At 44.5% G+C, this 13,874-nt stretch overlaps 1 protein-coding gene across 2 annotated transcripts in view; it reads right to left on the bottom strand.

Moving 5' to 3' along the window:
• The window catches only part of DNAAF10 (dynein axonemal assembly factor 10), a 437,693-nt gene that overhangs the window by 239,766 nt on the left and 184,053 nt on the right, over window positions 1-13,874 (bottom strand). For both annotated transcript variants that reach the window (XM_069608145.1, XM_069608146.1), the window contains exon 4: window positions 3,446-3,547. In XM_069608145.1, coding sequence (XP_069464246.1) covers window positions 3,446-3,547 — 102 coding nt within the window. The remainder of the gene's footprint in view (window positions 1-3,445; window positions 3,548-13,874) is intronic.

The following is a 13,874-nucleotide window of genomic DNA, read 5'->3' as shown; positions in this document are numbered from 1 at the left end:
CAGCTTAGTGATGCGAGGCAATGCTGTTGAGTGGGTCAATATATCCCACACATCAACCATCGTCTAGGTAGGGAAAGATGTGGTTTCCCCTTTGCTGAGACTGGCTGCCACTACCGCCAAAGGCTTGGTGAAGACTATCGGGCAGAGGTAAGACCGAAAGTTAGCGAGTCTTGCCTATGATGAACCTCAGGTACTTCCTGTGCTTTCGATTCAGCGCATGGGCATAAGCGTCATGCAGGTCGTGTGATACCAACCAATCCGGACTTTCTAGGGCCAGGATTCTTGCAAATGTTGCGACAGGCGTCCCCCTACAAGTGTCGTGTGGCAGAAATTTTAACGAGATTATGCAGCTGGAGGGGACAGACGCACAGCATTATGTCTTGCCTCCACTGCCCCTGGAAGGACGAGAGAAACGTCTCTTACCTTGTCCTCGAAGGGCGGCTGGCTGTTTGCCTTTTTGTCAGTAATTATAGAAACACAGGCTTACCCTTCCTTTAAGGGTAAGGTTGAGCAGGTTGCTCAATTGCCGCCCCTAAAGACTTTGCCGCAGCCTTGGATGTCTGTAATTTCTCTAGGCTGGACAGAAATATTCAAGTCGTCAAAAGGTATGTCAATCAACTTTGCTTGGACATTCTCTGCATATTCTGATTTTCTTAGCCAGGCGAATCTATGCATGATGAAACTTGTTGCCATACATCTCCCTGCATACTTGTCCGTGTCGAGTCCCAGCTGTAAGGACTGGTGCATTGCTTCTTTCTCATCCTCCACTATGTTGAGGAAACCCTTCCTCATTTCACCTTCTGAGATGAGCTTGGTTGCCTCAGCAATCGCAGACCAAAGCGTGTGCGTGTATTTTGACAGGGTACATGAGGCATTAACAGCTTTAAGTGCCATACTGCCCAAGGCAAAGACCCTTTTTTGAACAAAAGGGTCATAACAGGATGTAGATTTTACCAAATTAAATTACAGAGGATGATTTTACAATTAAACTTTCATAACGAAAAAAACATTTTTATTTGATAAGCCCCCCATTTCCATATGCTTTTAACCCCCCCAAACCTCCACACCCGTTTTAATCCCTTGCCCCACACCTCCCACATATATATGTTTTTAATTCGATATTGTCAGTTATTGGTTCGTTATTAAAGTAATTAGCTGATTTTTATTCATTAAAATCACTGGATACCGTCTAAACACTTGTCATCCCTGTCAGGTGGTAAGGATGGCTATGCACTCCCCTTACTGCTCACAGTCACAGCCTGTACCATCAGACTGTCACTAGCCGGATGTCTTGTTAGGAACTCTGGGTCACAAAGCTGGTTTGTACTTTTTGGCAAAATCCTTATGGACTGCTGGACCCAAGCAAGTCTTTCATAGCTCCATGGCAGGATTTTTTATGGCACTGTGTAACTGAAGAACAGCCTCAACTGATGTGCCCTTGTGAAGATTATCGGTCAAGACACACTCTTATTTCGCCAGGTGGGGGACCGCAAACTAATGCATCCATTACTTCTGCCATCTTTTTCCTGTAAGCCATGTTTATATGGGCTCTAGGATCTCCCTGTGGGAATTCCACCTCAGGCGAGTTGTCCAAGTCACTTGCATCTTAAAGGGCTGAAGCTAATTTGGACAACCTCCTTTCCTTATCCTGAAACTCTCCAGGGCGTCGAGGAAGACCCATGGGATCGAGCCCAAAGGATACTGGGTCGTCATCCTGCTCAAAGGTTTCCTGAAAAGGGGACTTAAAATCTAGATCTCTAGCAGATTTTTGAACAAACCTACTCGAGGAATACTCGACTGTCTTCGAAAGCTTAGGCTATTACATTGATGGAGCGTGCGGCACATTGAAAAATGCATGGATCGCTGATGGCGCAGATGGTCGGGTCGAGGGCTTCACTGGTCTCTGGGTCTTAGGTGCACAAGGTGGTTGGTGAGTCAAGTCTGTGCCGGTCTTTTAAGGTGCAGTGGACTCAGAGGTCTGTTTCCCAGAGGAAGAGAACGAGTAGAGCCGCTTTCTCAAAGACCTGCATCATCTTGCTGCAGATCTCTTGCCACTTCGCTGCTGAAAACGATTTAGATAGGAACCATACCTGTCTTTCTGGGGAGGAGTCAGTCGATGAATGCCTTCTCTTCTTGGACGAGGAAGGGGAATGGCAGGAGTCATTCCTTGAGTGGAACTTCTTACCGTGTTTTTTTACAACCGTTTTCTCTACTTCTCGGGCGCAGAGCTCTTTTCATGGGGTCGAATCTTTGATGGAGTCGTACTTCGAAGATGATCGACCTAGGGCCTATTTGGAGGCTCTGTCCTTTTAAGCCTTGGGTGTCATAACTTGACATGAGCCGCAATCTGCCACGACATGGTCTCTACCGAGGCACCACAGACAGATGCTGTGAGGATCGGTAAGCGAAATGTTTATGCCACAATCACAGGGTTTCGGATTAGATAGGATGTCAGTATACATGAAATTTCTAAGAATTTTGAAGAAAAATCAAATGTGACATAAGATTTGAGGGTAAGTTCGAGTAGCGTGCTGCGTATGCGGAAACAAGGAACTGAGGTCACCAGAACCAAGCGTGCTATTTATACCCACATCAATGTCACATACAGCCATGGGGTCGTGTTCTGCTCTATGGCTTACTTTTCCGCTGCCACTGAGAAGAACAAACGATTTTTGGAACTGTGGAAGCTGAACTGGAAGTTTAAGTCTGCTCTTATTCCACTATCTTTAAGGGAGAAACTGATGTTTAAGGGAGAAACTGATATACCATTATCAGTTAATACAGGTAACTAATGTCAACAATTTGGTGGCTGGGTGCACAGCAGGGTATCAAAGCCACTCTTTCACTACAAGCAGTACAGAAATATTTGGTTGGGGGTTCAAATAACAAGAAGAGTATACATTACTTTTGTCTGCCCACACAATTTGTACATCGTGTTTTTTTTCCCACAATTTTATCATCACCATTTCCTTTGAGGTGTATTGTGGCCTTTCTGGTCTGAATTTTAACATTTCAAAACTTACGTGCTTGCTTTTCAAAGTTAATTATATTTGGGAATACATCTTGTGTAGACCCAAATGTGTGCATTCCAAAGGACCGCTGTTTAATTAGTTTGTATCCATATTGTAGAATCAAGACTTTGTTGGCATGGAACCCTACTTTAAAGGACAAGACCTACACTTTTCAGATAAAGACGGACCCATTTTCTAATACACTAGAGTCAAAATTAGCGCAAAATCTGTTTAGTAAGTAGTAAATACCACTATTTTCATTCCATATTGCATCAGAAGAATAAATTAGGCAAAATAGTCCTGCACAATGAAAAAACAAAAGGCTGATAATTTCTGCAAGTTGTACAACACAGTATTGAATGTCTGACTCTAAAATGTTCGGTCTGCTTAGTTCATACTGATAGGAAGCAATAACTAGAAAACTAATGACTTACCAAATGCAACTGTCCAACAGTCTCTCTTCGTTTCTCCTTCTCCAGGTTCCATATTGGCAACAGGTATGCCCTTTTGCCTGGTGTCCCACACCTTCACAGTGCCTGTAATGATAAAGATATTTATATTAAATTCATACACAAATGCACTCTGTCTGGCTGTCCAGAATGTATGAGGGCTGCTGCAGATTAACTACCTATTCAAACCCTAGTTATCCCAAAAAATAAAAACACTTCATAATGCTGCTGAGAGCATCACAGCATATAGATACAGAAGTTCCTCAAAAGAGCTCCCATGTTGCCAAAAGCAACTGAGAACTTGTCAATGCACATTATATTAAGTACATTTGTATACATTTTACATTAAAATGAACAGAATATCAAATGTATACAGACAACTAAAAAGAAATACACATCTAAAGTTCAAGTATTGAATAGTTAAAATAAATATAAAACCAGACCAATTTAAACCCAAAGAAAGAAATATAATGGGGAGAACACTATAATAAAATATTACAAAATGAATAGAATAGAAGTAAGAACTTAAACTTGTTGATGCTAAATCAGAAATGTATACCAAGAAATGTTTTTAATATGGAAAAAATTGGTTGGAATTTCATAAGCAGCAGCGATTAACTGCCAGGTAGGTAAAAATGTGTAAAGTATAGTGGGATACCAGTACTTGGTAATTAATCAAGTAAGAACAAACTTGTTGATGCTAAATCAGATTCCAAGTGAGATATAGAAAAGTTGCATAACTTTAGAGCATGATTCACAGAACGTTTTCGTATGGGATTGCACCATTATAAAAGGCTTCTGTGAATCAAGCCCTTAAGGTCTATATTGATCCGGTATATAGTGCACCTCTAACGTACTTGCCTGCTGCAAAAATGTGTTTCTCAGAGGATGATATAAAGTGAGTTATAGCTAACCTTATCTTGTAGGGCACCCGGACCGGGACGATTAGCACATTTATTAAACGCCTCTGCTGGTTTAGGCACCAGGACTTTGTATTGCCTTTTTTGTAAGGTCATTAAATGCGTTACCCACCTTCTGAGCAGGAATCTCTTGATTCCAACTTACAAAAAGATGGCAGAGAACCTTGCGAATTACCAGCTGTAAGGGAGGGCGCATGTGAGCCCAGCCAAGATGGCCGTAGGTCTGTGAGCTTTCTGTAGCCCCGTCAGAAATGTTATCAATATCCTGACAGCATGCAACCTTTCCGCACTATAACAAAGCACACGTGCTGTAGGAACATACTGGGAATCGGCTGAGCAAATCCTGAATAGTTCGGCAGCCTAATCGCAGGGGAACACAGTGTTAGTAGCGTAGAGAGAGACCTGGCCTGCAGTAGCGGGCCATGGCACAGAATACTGATCAGCGTGTGCGACCAACAGCCTGCAGCTGGCGGGACTGGAGACGCGACTCGCAGAGACTAGCACAGCGAAGGTGGGGGAGAAGCAGCCCTCTGTTGCTGGAATCAGGGGCAGCAGCAAGGAGAATAACGGTCCGGGTCATGGGACGCATCCCCTCACCCCCACTGCCTCCGACTCAGTGGATACAAGTAGGAGCAGCGGAGCGGCCCTGGAGTGGTAGGGACACTGTGGTCTAGGTGGTGGTGACTGGATTAGCCCAACTGGGCCAGCGGACGAGATCCAACCCACGGACACAATCAGCTATGTCCTAGCGGGTGCATACTACGCTCTGGAGACCTGCGATGGAGGCCTGGTGGGGGGCTGCACGGAGCATTGACAGGTGTGCTGCAGCAGCGGGGTGGCAGGATCCTGCAATCTGGCACTGGCTCCCGCTGTGGGTAATGGTACTTTTCCCTTCCGGCGTGTTGATCCAGTTAGATCTGGTGTGGGTGGCCAGTGATGCTTCGCTGGGCATTTGGCTACTTATATTGATGCGGTGGAGGGTTCCCCAGTGATGACTACCCGGAGGGTGGAGGGAGTGGAAATGTTGGCACACAGTGAATAATTTTGGTGGACTGTATGCTGTTCGAAGTAAGGCGGGAGCACAGGAATCCACATGCCACGGCACTCATGTGTGGATCACAAACAAGGATATTGGCCTGCGGTGGTGAGGGGACACCCTGATCTTTTGGGAGTAGTACGGTGGGCCCAGAGACTTGGGGCTACGCCTAGGCGACCTCAAGGCCCTGAGGTGTGAACCGGATTATGGTGGCACAGGGATCTGGGAACACCTGCATCGCCAAATTACTGTGCTGCCACAATCCTGATAGGCTGTGACTGTCGGTCTGCAGCCGACTACCATCTGAAGGGGGGAAAAGTCAGTCGAAGCTCCTGTTCAATACTGTGTCGCCTACTAAGAATCCTAAAGCAGTGGATCCCCCGTAGGGTGATAGGTCTTCTCCTGGGCCGAATGTTTCCAATGATGCTTTGAATGACAGATGTGCTAGGGTCACACAGGTCCAGGTGGGGATTTAGTCACTTGATGGGAAAACTGACATAACTTGTAAGGTGGATCATATGCAGGTCCGGTTGGACAAGCATCGGGAAAGACTGGACGAGGCAGAAACCAGATTGTCAGCGCTGGAGTATGGGTCATCGGCACTGACACAGGATTTGAACCAGATTAAATGGGTGTTCAGGAATTAGCAGAGAAGCAAGATGACCTGGAATCAAGATCTCAGAGGAACAATTACAGATTGTGGGTGTCCTGTAGTCTGGCAATCAGAAATCAATGGTACTTCCTCTGAACTCCATAATACAGGAGGTGTTGGTCTCTGAGGGGTTCTCTTCCATATTAATTGTGGAGCGAGTGCATCGGATTCCTAGTAGGGGGCGGGGTTTGGCCGATAACGGATGCTCCAGCTCGAGACAACATTGCAAAGCTACGGAATTATCACAATAGAGACGCAAGGTGAGGGAAAGGGGAGCCCTGACATGTGACCATATAAAAAGTGTCCCCAATTTCTCAAATAAAGTGAAGGCATTGCAGAGGATTTACATTAATGTTAAGAGACTCCGGGATAGGGGCCTAAAATATGCTATGATGTTCCGTGGGAAACTTCGGAGTGGGGCAATGACAGTTCTGCAGATGATGTTACTTGGGTGCATGATATTGAAGGTATGGGTGGAGCGGGAACCGCATGGCTATATTAGGGTGCCAGGGTTGCTGGGCTCCGTAAGGTTTCTTGTGCGGTTGCAACAAATGGTTGATGTTGATGGGATGGGGTTAAATGGCCGATTGGTGGTTGCCGGTGTGCGAGAGGGGGATTCAGTAAGGGCTTTGGGTGTCAGTTTTGATCAGCAGTTTGCATGCTTGGACACAGTGATGGGCTTGATGTGCAGGCCCCAGTTATTTAGATAGGTTGGAAATAATTGTCTAAATGCAGACTAAAATGATTAAAGGATGTGATTTCTGCCATGGAATGTGAGAGAGTTGAACTGTCCGTCAAAGGCCCGCAGGGTGTTATTGTATTTGAAAAGGAATAACGTAGACATTACTTTCCTGCAGGAGTCGCATCTCTCCCCTGATGCAGAGTCCCAGATAGATAAAACATGAAGTTGCCAAAGGTACTTTTCATTCTATTCCAGTTACTCTTGGGGGTGTGCATACTCATTGATTTGGTGGACTTTCAGTTTGTTGAAATAAAAAAAAATAAAAAAAAAAAAAAAGACAGTGAGGGGAAGAGCTCTGGTGGTCGAATTTAAAAAAGTGATGATCCCGGGGATAGACAGGATGCAGGGGGTGCAGAGATTACCTACCCAGACCACTCAGGAATTGGTGCGGATGTGTGAGACATGGGAGCTGAGGGACATTTGGATGGAGCGGCATGGGGGAAAAGGGAGGGGGGAGACTTGGAGTACACCTTTCGGCTACTGTGCACCAGTCAGCCTCTAGGCTGAACTATTTCCTGGTTTGAAGAAGGTGCCACAGGATGGGTCGATGAGTGTGAGATAATACCCCAGACATTGTCGGATCATGCGCCAAGGGTGATGGGGTGGACATTCTGGGGAATCTCGCTAACAGGTTGACCTGGGTTTTCAAGAATGAGGGTCTCTTGGATAATGTGTTTTGCAAGGATAGCCTTGATGTGACCACACATTTCTTCACTGAGAAGGAGCAATCTGTTCAATCTAAGGCAGAATTATGGGAGGTGTCCAAGTGTATCGTGAGGGGGTAATTTATCTTGGAAGAGGCAGCATTTTATGAGTGATTAGGGGGGACCTGGCAGAGAAGAAAGATCAAATCTGTCAGGTACAAGCGGATACTGATCAGGGTGAGGATGTGGCTTTGGGAACAATGCTGGGGGCGTGGCTTTGGGAACAATTCTGAGGGAAGAGTGGACAGGTTTCGGGAGGCAGCGGACAAGAAGGTGAAGTTCCTGCAGAGCGGGTGTCGCCAAGGCAGTATGGGAAAGGTCAACGCCCAGGGAGGTTGTTGACGAGGGATGCAAAGGCAGAGTCCTCCAGGATACACATGATGGTGGTTAAGGATAAGAATGGGGGCACAAGGTATACGGGTGGTAATTTAGGTCTGGCATTTTGGGAGTTTTATGTTAATCTATATGCGTCATATAGCAGAGCGCAGAAGCAGGACCTGATCAGCTTTTGGACCAGGTTGCGCTGTATTTGGTTTGGTGCGGAAGAAAGGAAAATGTTCGATAGTCCCATCACTAAGGAGGAGGTGCACGGGGTGATTAAGGTACTCTCTGCGGGCAGAGCTCTGAGGCCGGATGGCTTTACAGCTGAGCTTTACAAAGCATATGCGGTTGTCCTTGTCCCTCACTTGTTAAGTATGTATCAGCAGGCTGTCGACGATGGCATGCTAGAAGCAGTGGTCGCTGTCCTCTTAACACCAGGGAAGACACTGGATGAGATGTGCCTCTTACTGACTTATCTCACAAATTAACCTGGACAGCAAGATTCTCTGCAAAATCTGCTAGTTTGGCACCGTTAATGTCCAGATGTGTTAAATCTGATCAGTCAGGGTTCATACCAGTTAGGTCCACCTCGTATTGTTGTGATGCTTTTTCAGGTTAATGTCAGTGGCAAATCAGGATTCCCCCAACTCCTCGTGGCAGTGTTGTTGGATGTCGAGAAAGCATTTCATTTCATAGAGCAGCCCTTTTTGTTCACGGTTCTAAGACGGATGGGAGAGGGGGAGAGATTAGTTGGTAACGGGGTTGTATACTTCCCTGATGGCACGGATTCAGGTTAACGGTCAACTCATGGAGTCAGTGTCCATGGGTAGGGCGACGAGACAGAGCTGTCCCCTTTTCGCCCCTCCACTTTGCTGTTGCTATAGAGTCACTTGCAGAATTACTTAGGGATAGACCTGTACATAGGGGGTATGGTTATTTAACCATAGGCTAGTGGTTTCACTTTACGCCGACGATATGGTGCTGTATGTGACAGACCCAGAGACTAACCTGTCCCCTGTAATGGCGAATGTGTTAAGCTTTGGTGGCCTCTCTGGGCTGAGAATTAACCTGTCAAAATCTGTGCTGCTCCCACTTACAGAACTTACGCAGCAATTCCATGATGGGTTGGGATTCCAGTGGCACGCTGACAGTACTCTGTACCTTGGAGATTTTTGTTAAGCTATGCATTTGTAGCTTTCTTTCAGAGTTCCAAACAAAAGGTTCTAGGTTGTCGAAAAACAAAAAGGGCTTAAAGTTCCACGAGAGGAATGCCTCCTCACTTCCCCTTTGTTACTTCTGGTCTTTCACTGTCTGTCTGGCACTGCTGGACAAAAAAGTTTCAAGGGGGGCGACCTCTAGCTTGAGTTTCTCCACTTATTATGATTCTACAGTTAGTAGGAAAATAACTCTTTCCCTTTGTCCCTTCTGTTTTTCACCATCCAATATATTAATATAGTACAGGGTTATTCCAGGGGGGATAAGCCTTCCATTGAGTCTCTTTTAAACATACAGTTCTCTTGGATCTTCAGTTTATCCGACTACACATCTCAATGAACCTTAAAGGGGTATGGTTCTTCCCTTTTCTTTTGAGTCTTCCTCTTTTTACCTGTCCTCTCCTGCCAGGGTAGTATTACGACTTTATTACTGATCCTTAAAAGGGGTATGGGTCTTCACTTTTTGTATTCATTCTCACAGTTTCAGAATAACTTCTCTTCTTACTCCTGGTTTACTCTCCTGCCAGGATATCACAGTTCTGTTTCTTGGGTGAGGGTACCAGACTCGCACAGTGCCTGGTTTGCTCTCCTGCACTGGGCTTTATATGCCTTCATGGGTGCGAGTCCCAGACTCACTGTTTGCCTGGTTCAATATCCAGCCAGTGCTTTTCCATTCTCCACTCATTCTTTCTTTCATCCAAGGAATAATGTGTTTCCAGTATTGTGTCACTGACACTTTCTCAGCAAAGTTCTGATTTGTATCAACTCCTCTTTTCAAATATTGGGTCCCTGACCCTTTAACACTGGTCATGTTTGTGTCAATGTCCTTTTCCAAGCATTGGGCCATCAACCCTTTTTCCTCACACTGTATTTGTTTCAATCTATCTTTGCATGTTCTGGTCACCAACCCTTTCCTAAAACTGTTTGATTTTGTATCAGTTCCACTCGCTCTTAAGTGCTCTGGTAACCCACTCGGCTCTCTCTAGGCTTACCGGGCAGCTCTGGCATTCCTCACATCCTTCTGTTCTCTGTCGGGGCATTCGTCCCGTTAACTGCTTGGCTCCAGCTTTATCTTCCTTTGCTTTTGGCAGCTCCAGCTCCCATAGCAATGAAGCGGCGAGCTTCTCTTGGCTCTCTGCACACCGTTCTTTCCAGCCTCTGTGCTGCCTTCCAGTGTGCTTGCCACCAGCATTTCAACCAGCGTCAGCACAAGCTGCCTTACGCTGTGTCTCTGCCTCTCACTCGTATTATGTTCAGTTGTGTGTTTTTAAATTGCTCGGCATTAGTTAACACTTTCCAAAGATGAGAACGCTGCGTTTGCTTACCACTTCTGATTGTCCTCATTGTTCAATCCCTCTTCTTGGTCTCACGACTAAAAAGATCAAAAATAAAAGAGGGGGTTGGGAGTAAATCAGGTTCCTGGTCACGAAAACATGGGAATTCTTTATCTTCGTCATAAGCAATTCAAGCATGTTGCAAATGAACATGGGTGTCATTAAGAATCACATCTGAAGGTTTATTTTGATTTACTGTTTTCCTGACTCTCTGGAGTTTATCCTCCCCTATGTGGTCGTCCCGCAGATAGCCACCCATAGGGTCAGAGTTGGGTACGTTCTGCCTTTCCCTGGTCACATAAGAGAAGCTTCCCTCAAGAGAATCAGTGACAATGTTGCTAGATTCGTCACACAGCGCATACCCTTTAAAAGGGAACAAGTAAAATGTTTACCATGTTGCTTCTAAACAAGGTAAAGGTGGGCAGCATTCTCCAAACAGAACGAACTGGTTTTAGGGTTACAATGTCAACAAATGAATTATATAACTGCATTCAGTTAACAGCCAAGCATCAATGCCCCAATTGCTAAGTTTTCATTCATAACTGCTGTCTATAGTAGCAGTCAAAGGTGGCCGTGAAGTGTAAAAAAGCAAGGTGTTTTGAAAAAAGGCAAATGCTTTTTTGAGAACTAGGCTGGCAGTAAGCAATCTCCCATTGCCTTTTTTCGACTTCTCAGCCAGCTTTAGCCACATCAATAGACAACAGTTATGGATGAAAAGTAGCAAATGGGGTGAATGATCCTGGCCTTTTTATACACCTGGGTGGTTTAATTATACTACTGCATTTGGACATGTTAGAGCAAGAACTGACAGTAAGGACGTCTACACGAACTATATGCACAAACCAGGGTTTGTGACCTATAACTGACCGACACTAGGACTACTCAAGCCTGACCCACCTGTTAACCTGCAACTAAACGTACACGGACAAGCTCTCAACTCTCAACGTATACTGTGTATACACCTCTCCGTACAAACAACTGTGCATATAACCATGCATATTGCCATCCTCTTACTGTCAATGCATCATGTAACCTGGAATGTGCAACTGTGTGTGACTGTATATAACCATGAATACTGTCATCCTCTTGCTATCAATGTATCTTGCAATTACTTGGAATGTGTAACTGTGTGTAACTGTAACCTTAAAGTATTCTTGAACACGCGCCCAGATACCTCCGGGTCTGGCGCGCGCTATAAATAAATAAACAAAACAAACAGAGTTGCGTCCTGGAAGCGCTGCTGTTCATTCTATACATCTTTCATATTAGGCGATCATCTTCTGAGCAAAGATTAACTTTCCTTCAACATTGAGAAATCATCGAATTTGTTATGTGGCCTGGGATATTGCCCTCTTGGTTCATACATCTGTGGGCTTTAAAGAAGTGCAGATACCATCAATAACATTGCAGTAAAGCAGGACTTTAAATTCAATTCTAAAATGAAGTAATCCTTGTTTAAACTGGTATCTGGGTCTAGTATTCCTAGAGTGTGTGGATAGCCACTGCTATCCGAGGATAGAATTAAACGCACATCTTGCAATAGATAAAGTAGCAAATACATATGGGCCAAGGAGATTAGAATGACAAGTGGTAGCCAACGTTTTGATTGCCAATAAGGGAGATTGTCCTTAGAACCTTCGATAAGAGATAACTAAAAAAAAGATCACTGCAGTCTTTATGGGCAGAATGGTTGGTGATGCATGATCGTTGGTTGACCCTTCTGCAGGAGAAACTATTGAAAATAGCCCTTGGATAATCCAAAAAAACCCTGATTGAATATGTATCTTTAGAGCTAGGATTGACTTAATTAGCTATAAATATAATATATATATATATATATATATATATATATATATATATATATATATATATATATATATATATATGTATCGGGTCCTTCAGGCGGCTGCCAGCTGGATAAGGAACCGGAGCAAGTAGTAACTGACGATAGCCCCGGGTAGCAAAGAGAGCAGCCATTTGGTTCATGCGGGAAGGCAATCCAGGCCCTTTAATAGTTTGGGTGCCTGTTGGGCACAAGGCTACAGCTCTGCACTGCCTGTGCAGGCTGCGCCGTGCATGCAGTCGCTTAAAGCTGGCGCAAACGTTTGGGGTCTTTTGTGATGAATCCTACAGATCCCTCACTAATTCTTTGCCTAAAGTTTCCTCCCAGGTGGCCAGGGAAAGGCAGACGCTTGCTGATCCTGACCTTAGGGTGGAGGTTCATCTCCAAGGAGAAGGGGCCCAGGGGAGAGAGGAATACGGGGGATGAGACATGTTATTCATCTTCCTCTATAGACAATGACTCCACAATGCCAAAGTCTGTAATCATTTGTTGTAACAAACATCTGGTTGGCCCAAGAGATATCCATGCAAATAAGAGTGAACTCACTCATGCATTCCTGGACCTAGAAAGAAATCAAGATCAGTCTAAAGTTCGGAAACCTATAAAGCGAAGACCCATCCTTGCACACAAGTAGTGAAAAGAAAGCCAGGAATAACAACAATCTAAAATAATGCCTTTTTCTGTACAATCAGGATTAATGACAAATTTTTGCAAAGTTCATTTAAAGAATGTTAAAGAATGTTACAAGGAGCAAAGTGGGTTTTGATTTCAAAACAATAGAAGAAAACATACATTTGCCCTTAGGGACTTCAAGTACCAGAATTACCCAACTACTCGGATGAGGAAGGAGGTGGAAGTGACGCAATTTGACAGGATTGGTCAGTTAGTTGATGTAGATGACCCACAACTGAGGGAGACAGGTGTAAAAGGCCCTCCGCTAAAGGTCATAGAGAAGGAGCAGACTCTGCTAGTGGAGAGTAGAAGAACTCAGAAGCAGAATGTGAAGGATTCCAATTGGGCGTCACACACCGGACCAGGACCCTTGGTCTTAGCCTAGGAAGTAGTGCTCAATGAGAATACTTTTTCTTTATTTTCTACGAATTCAAATTGAGCTGGTAACCGACCCGCCTCACACCCCCTTTTACAAATACCCCGGGTCACAATGGACCACGAACCAGGCCGGTGGTTGGTAATACAATATTTATTTATTTTAATTTCAAAGAAAATCACACAATTTTTATATTGGGCAGCAATCACCAATGGGGTGATAATTACAATGAAAACCACTGAAATACACTTGGGTAACCTACAAGAACATATCCAAAGCACAAATGAATAGAAGCACTTTTTCTATTTGGGTATATAGCACCCGAGTTAAGGTTTCCCCCTGCAATGTTCCCTCAAACCCCAATTCAGGGATATGAGGCAGCAAACCATCAAATTCCGACCTTCCCTCACAAAATAAGAGGATTTTGAAACCCTTTGCAATGGCATAAAATGACACTCAGAATTTGACAAATTAATTATATGAGTGGTTAAATAATGATGTACATATGTTTTATCACAGTATCAGGGATGTTATATCAATAGCAACTATACGGTAAGGTATCACAAAAGGCATACAGTTCAAAAGCAACTTGAAATTAAG

The sequence above is a fragment of the Ambystoma mexicanum genome, chromosome 4q, assembly GCF_040938575.1.
Source record: "Ambystoma mexicanum isolate Mex_15411 chromosome 4q, UKY_AmexF1_1, whole genome shotgun sequence".
NCBI lineage: Eukaryota > Metazoa > Chordata > Amphibia > Caudata > Ambystomatidae > Ambystoma > Ambystoma mexicanum.
The sequence above is the reverse complement of the archived record's forward strand: the minus strand, read 5'-3'. Positions and strand labels throughout refer to the sequence as shown.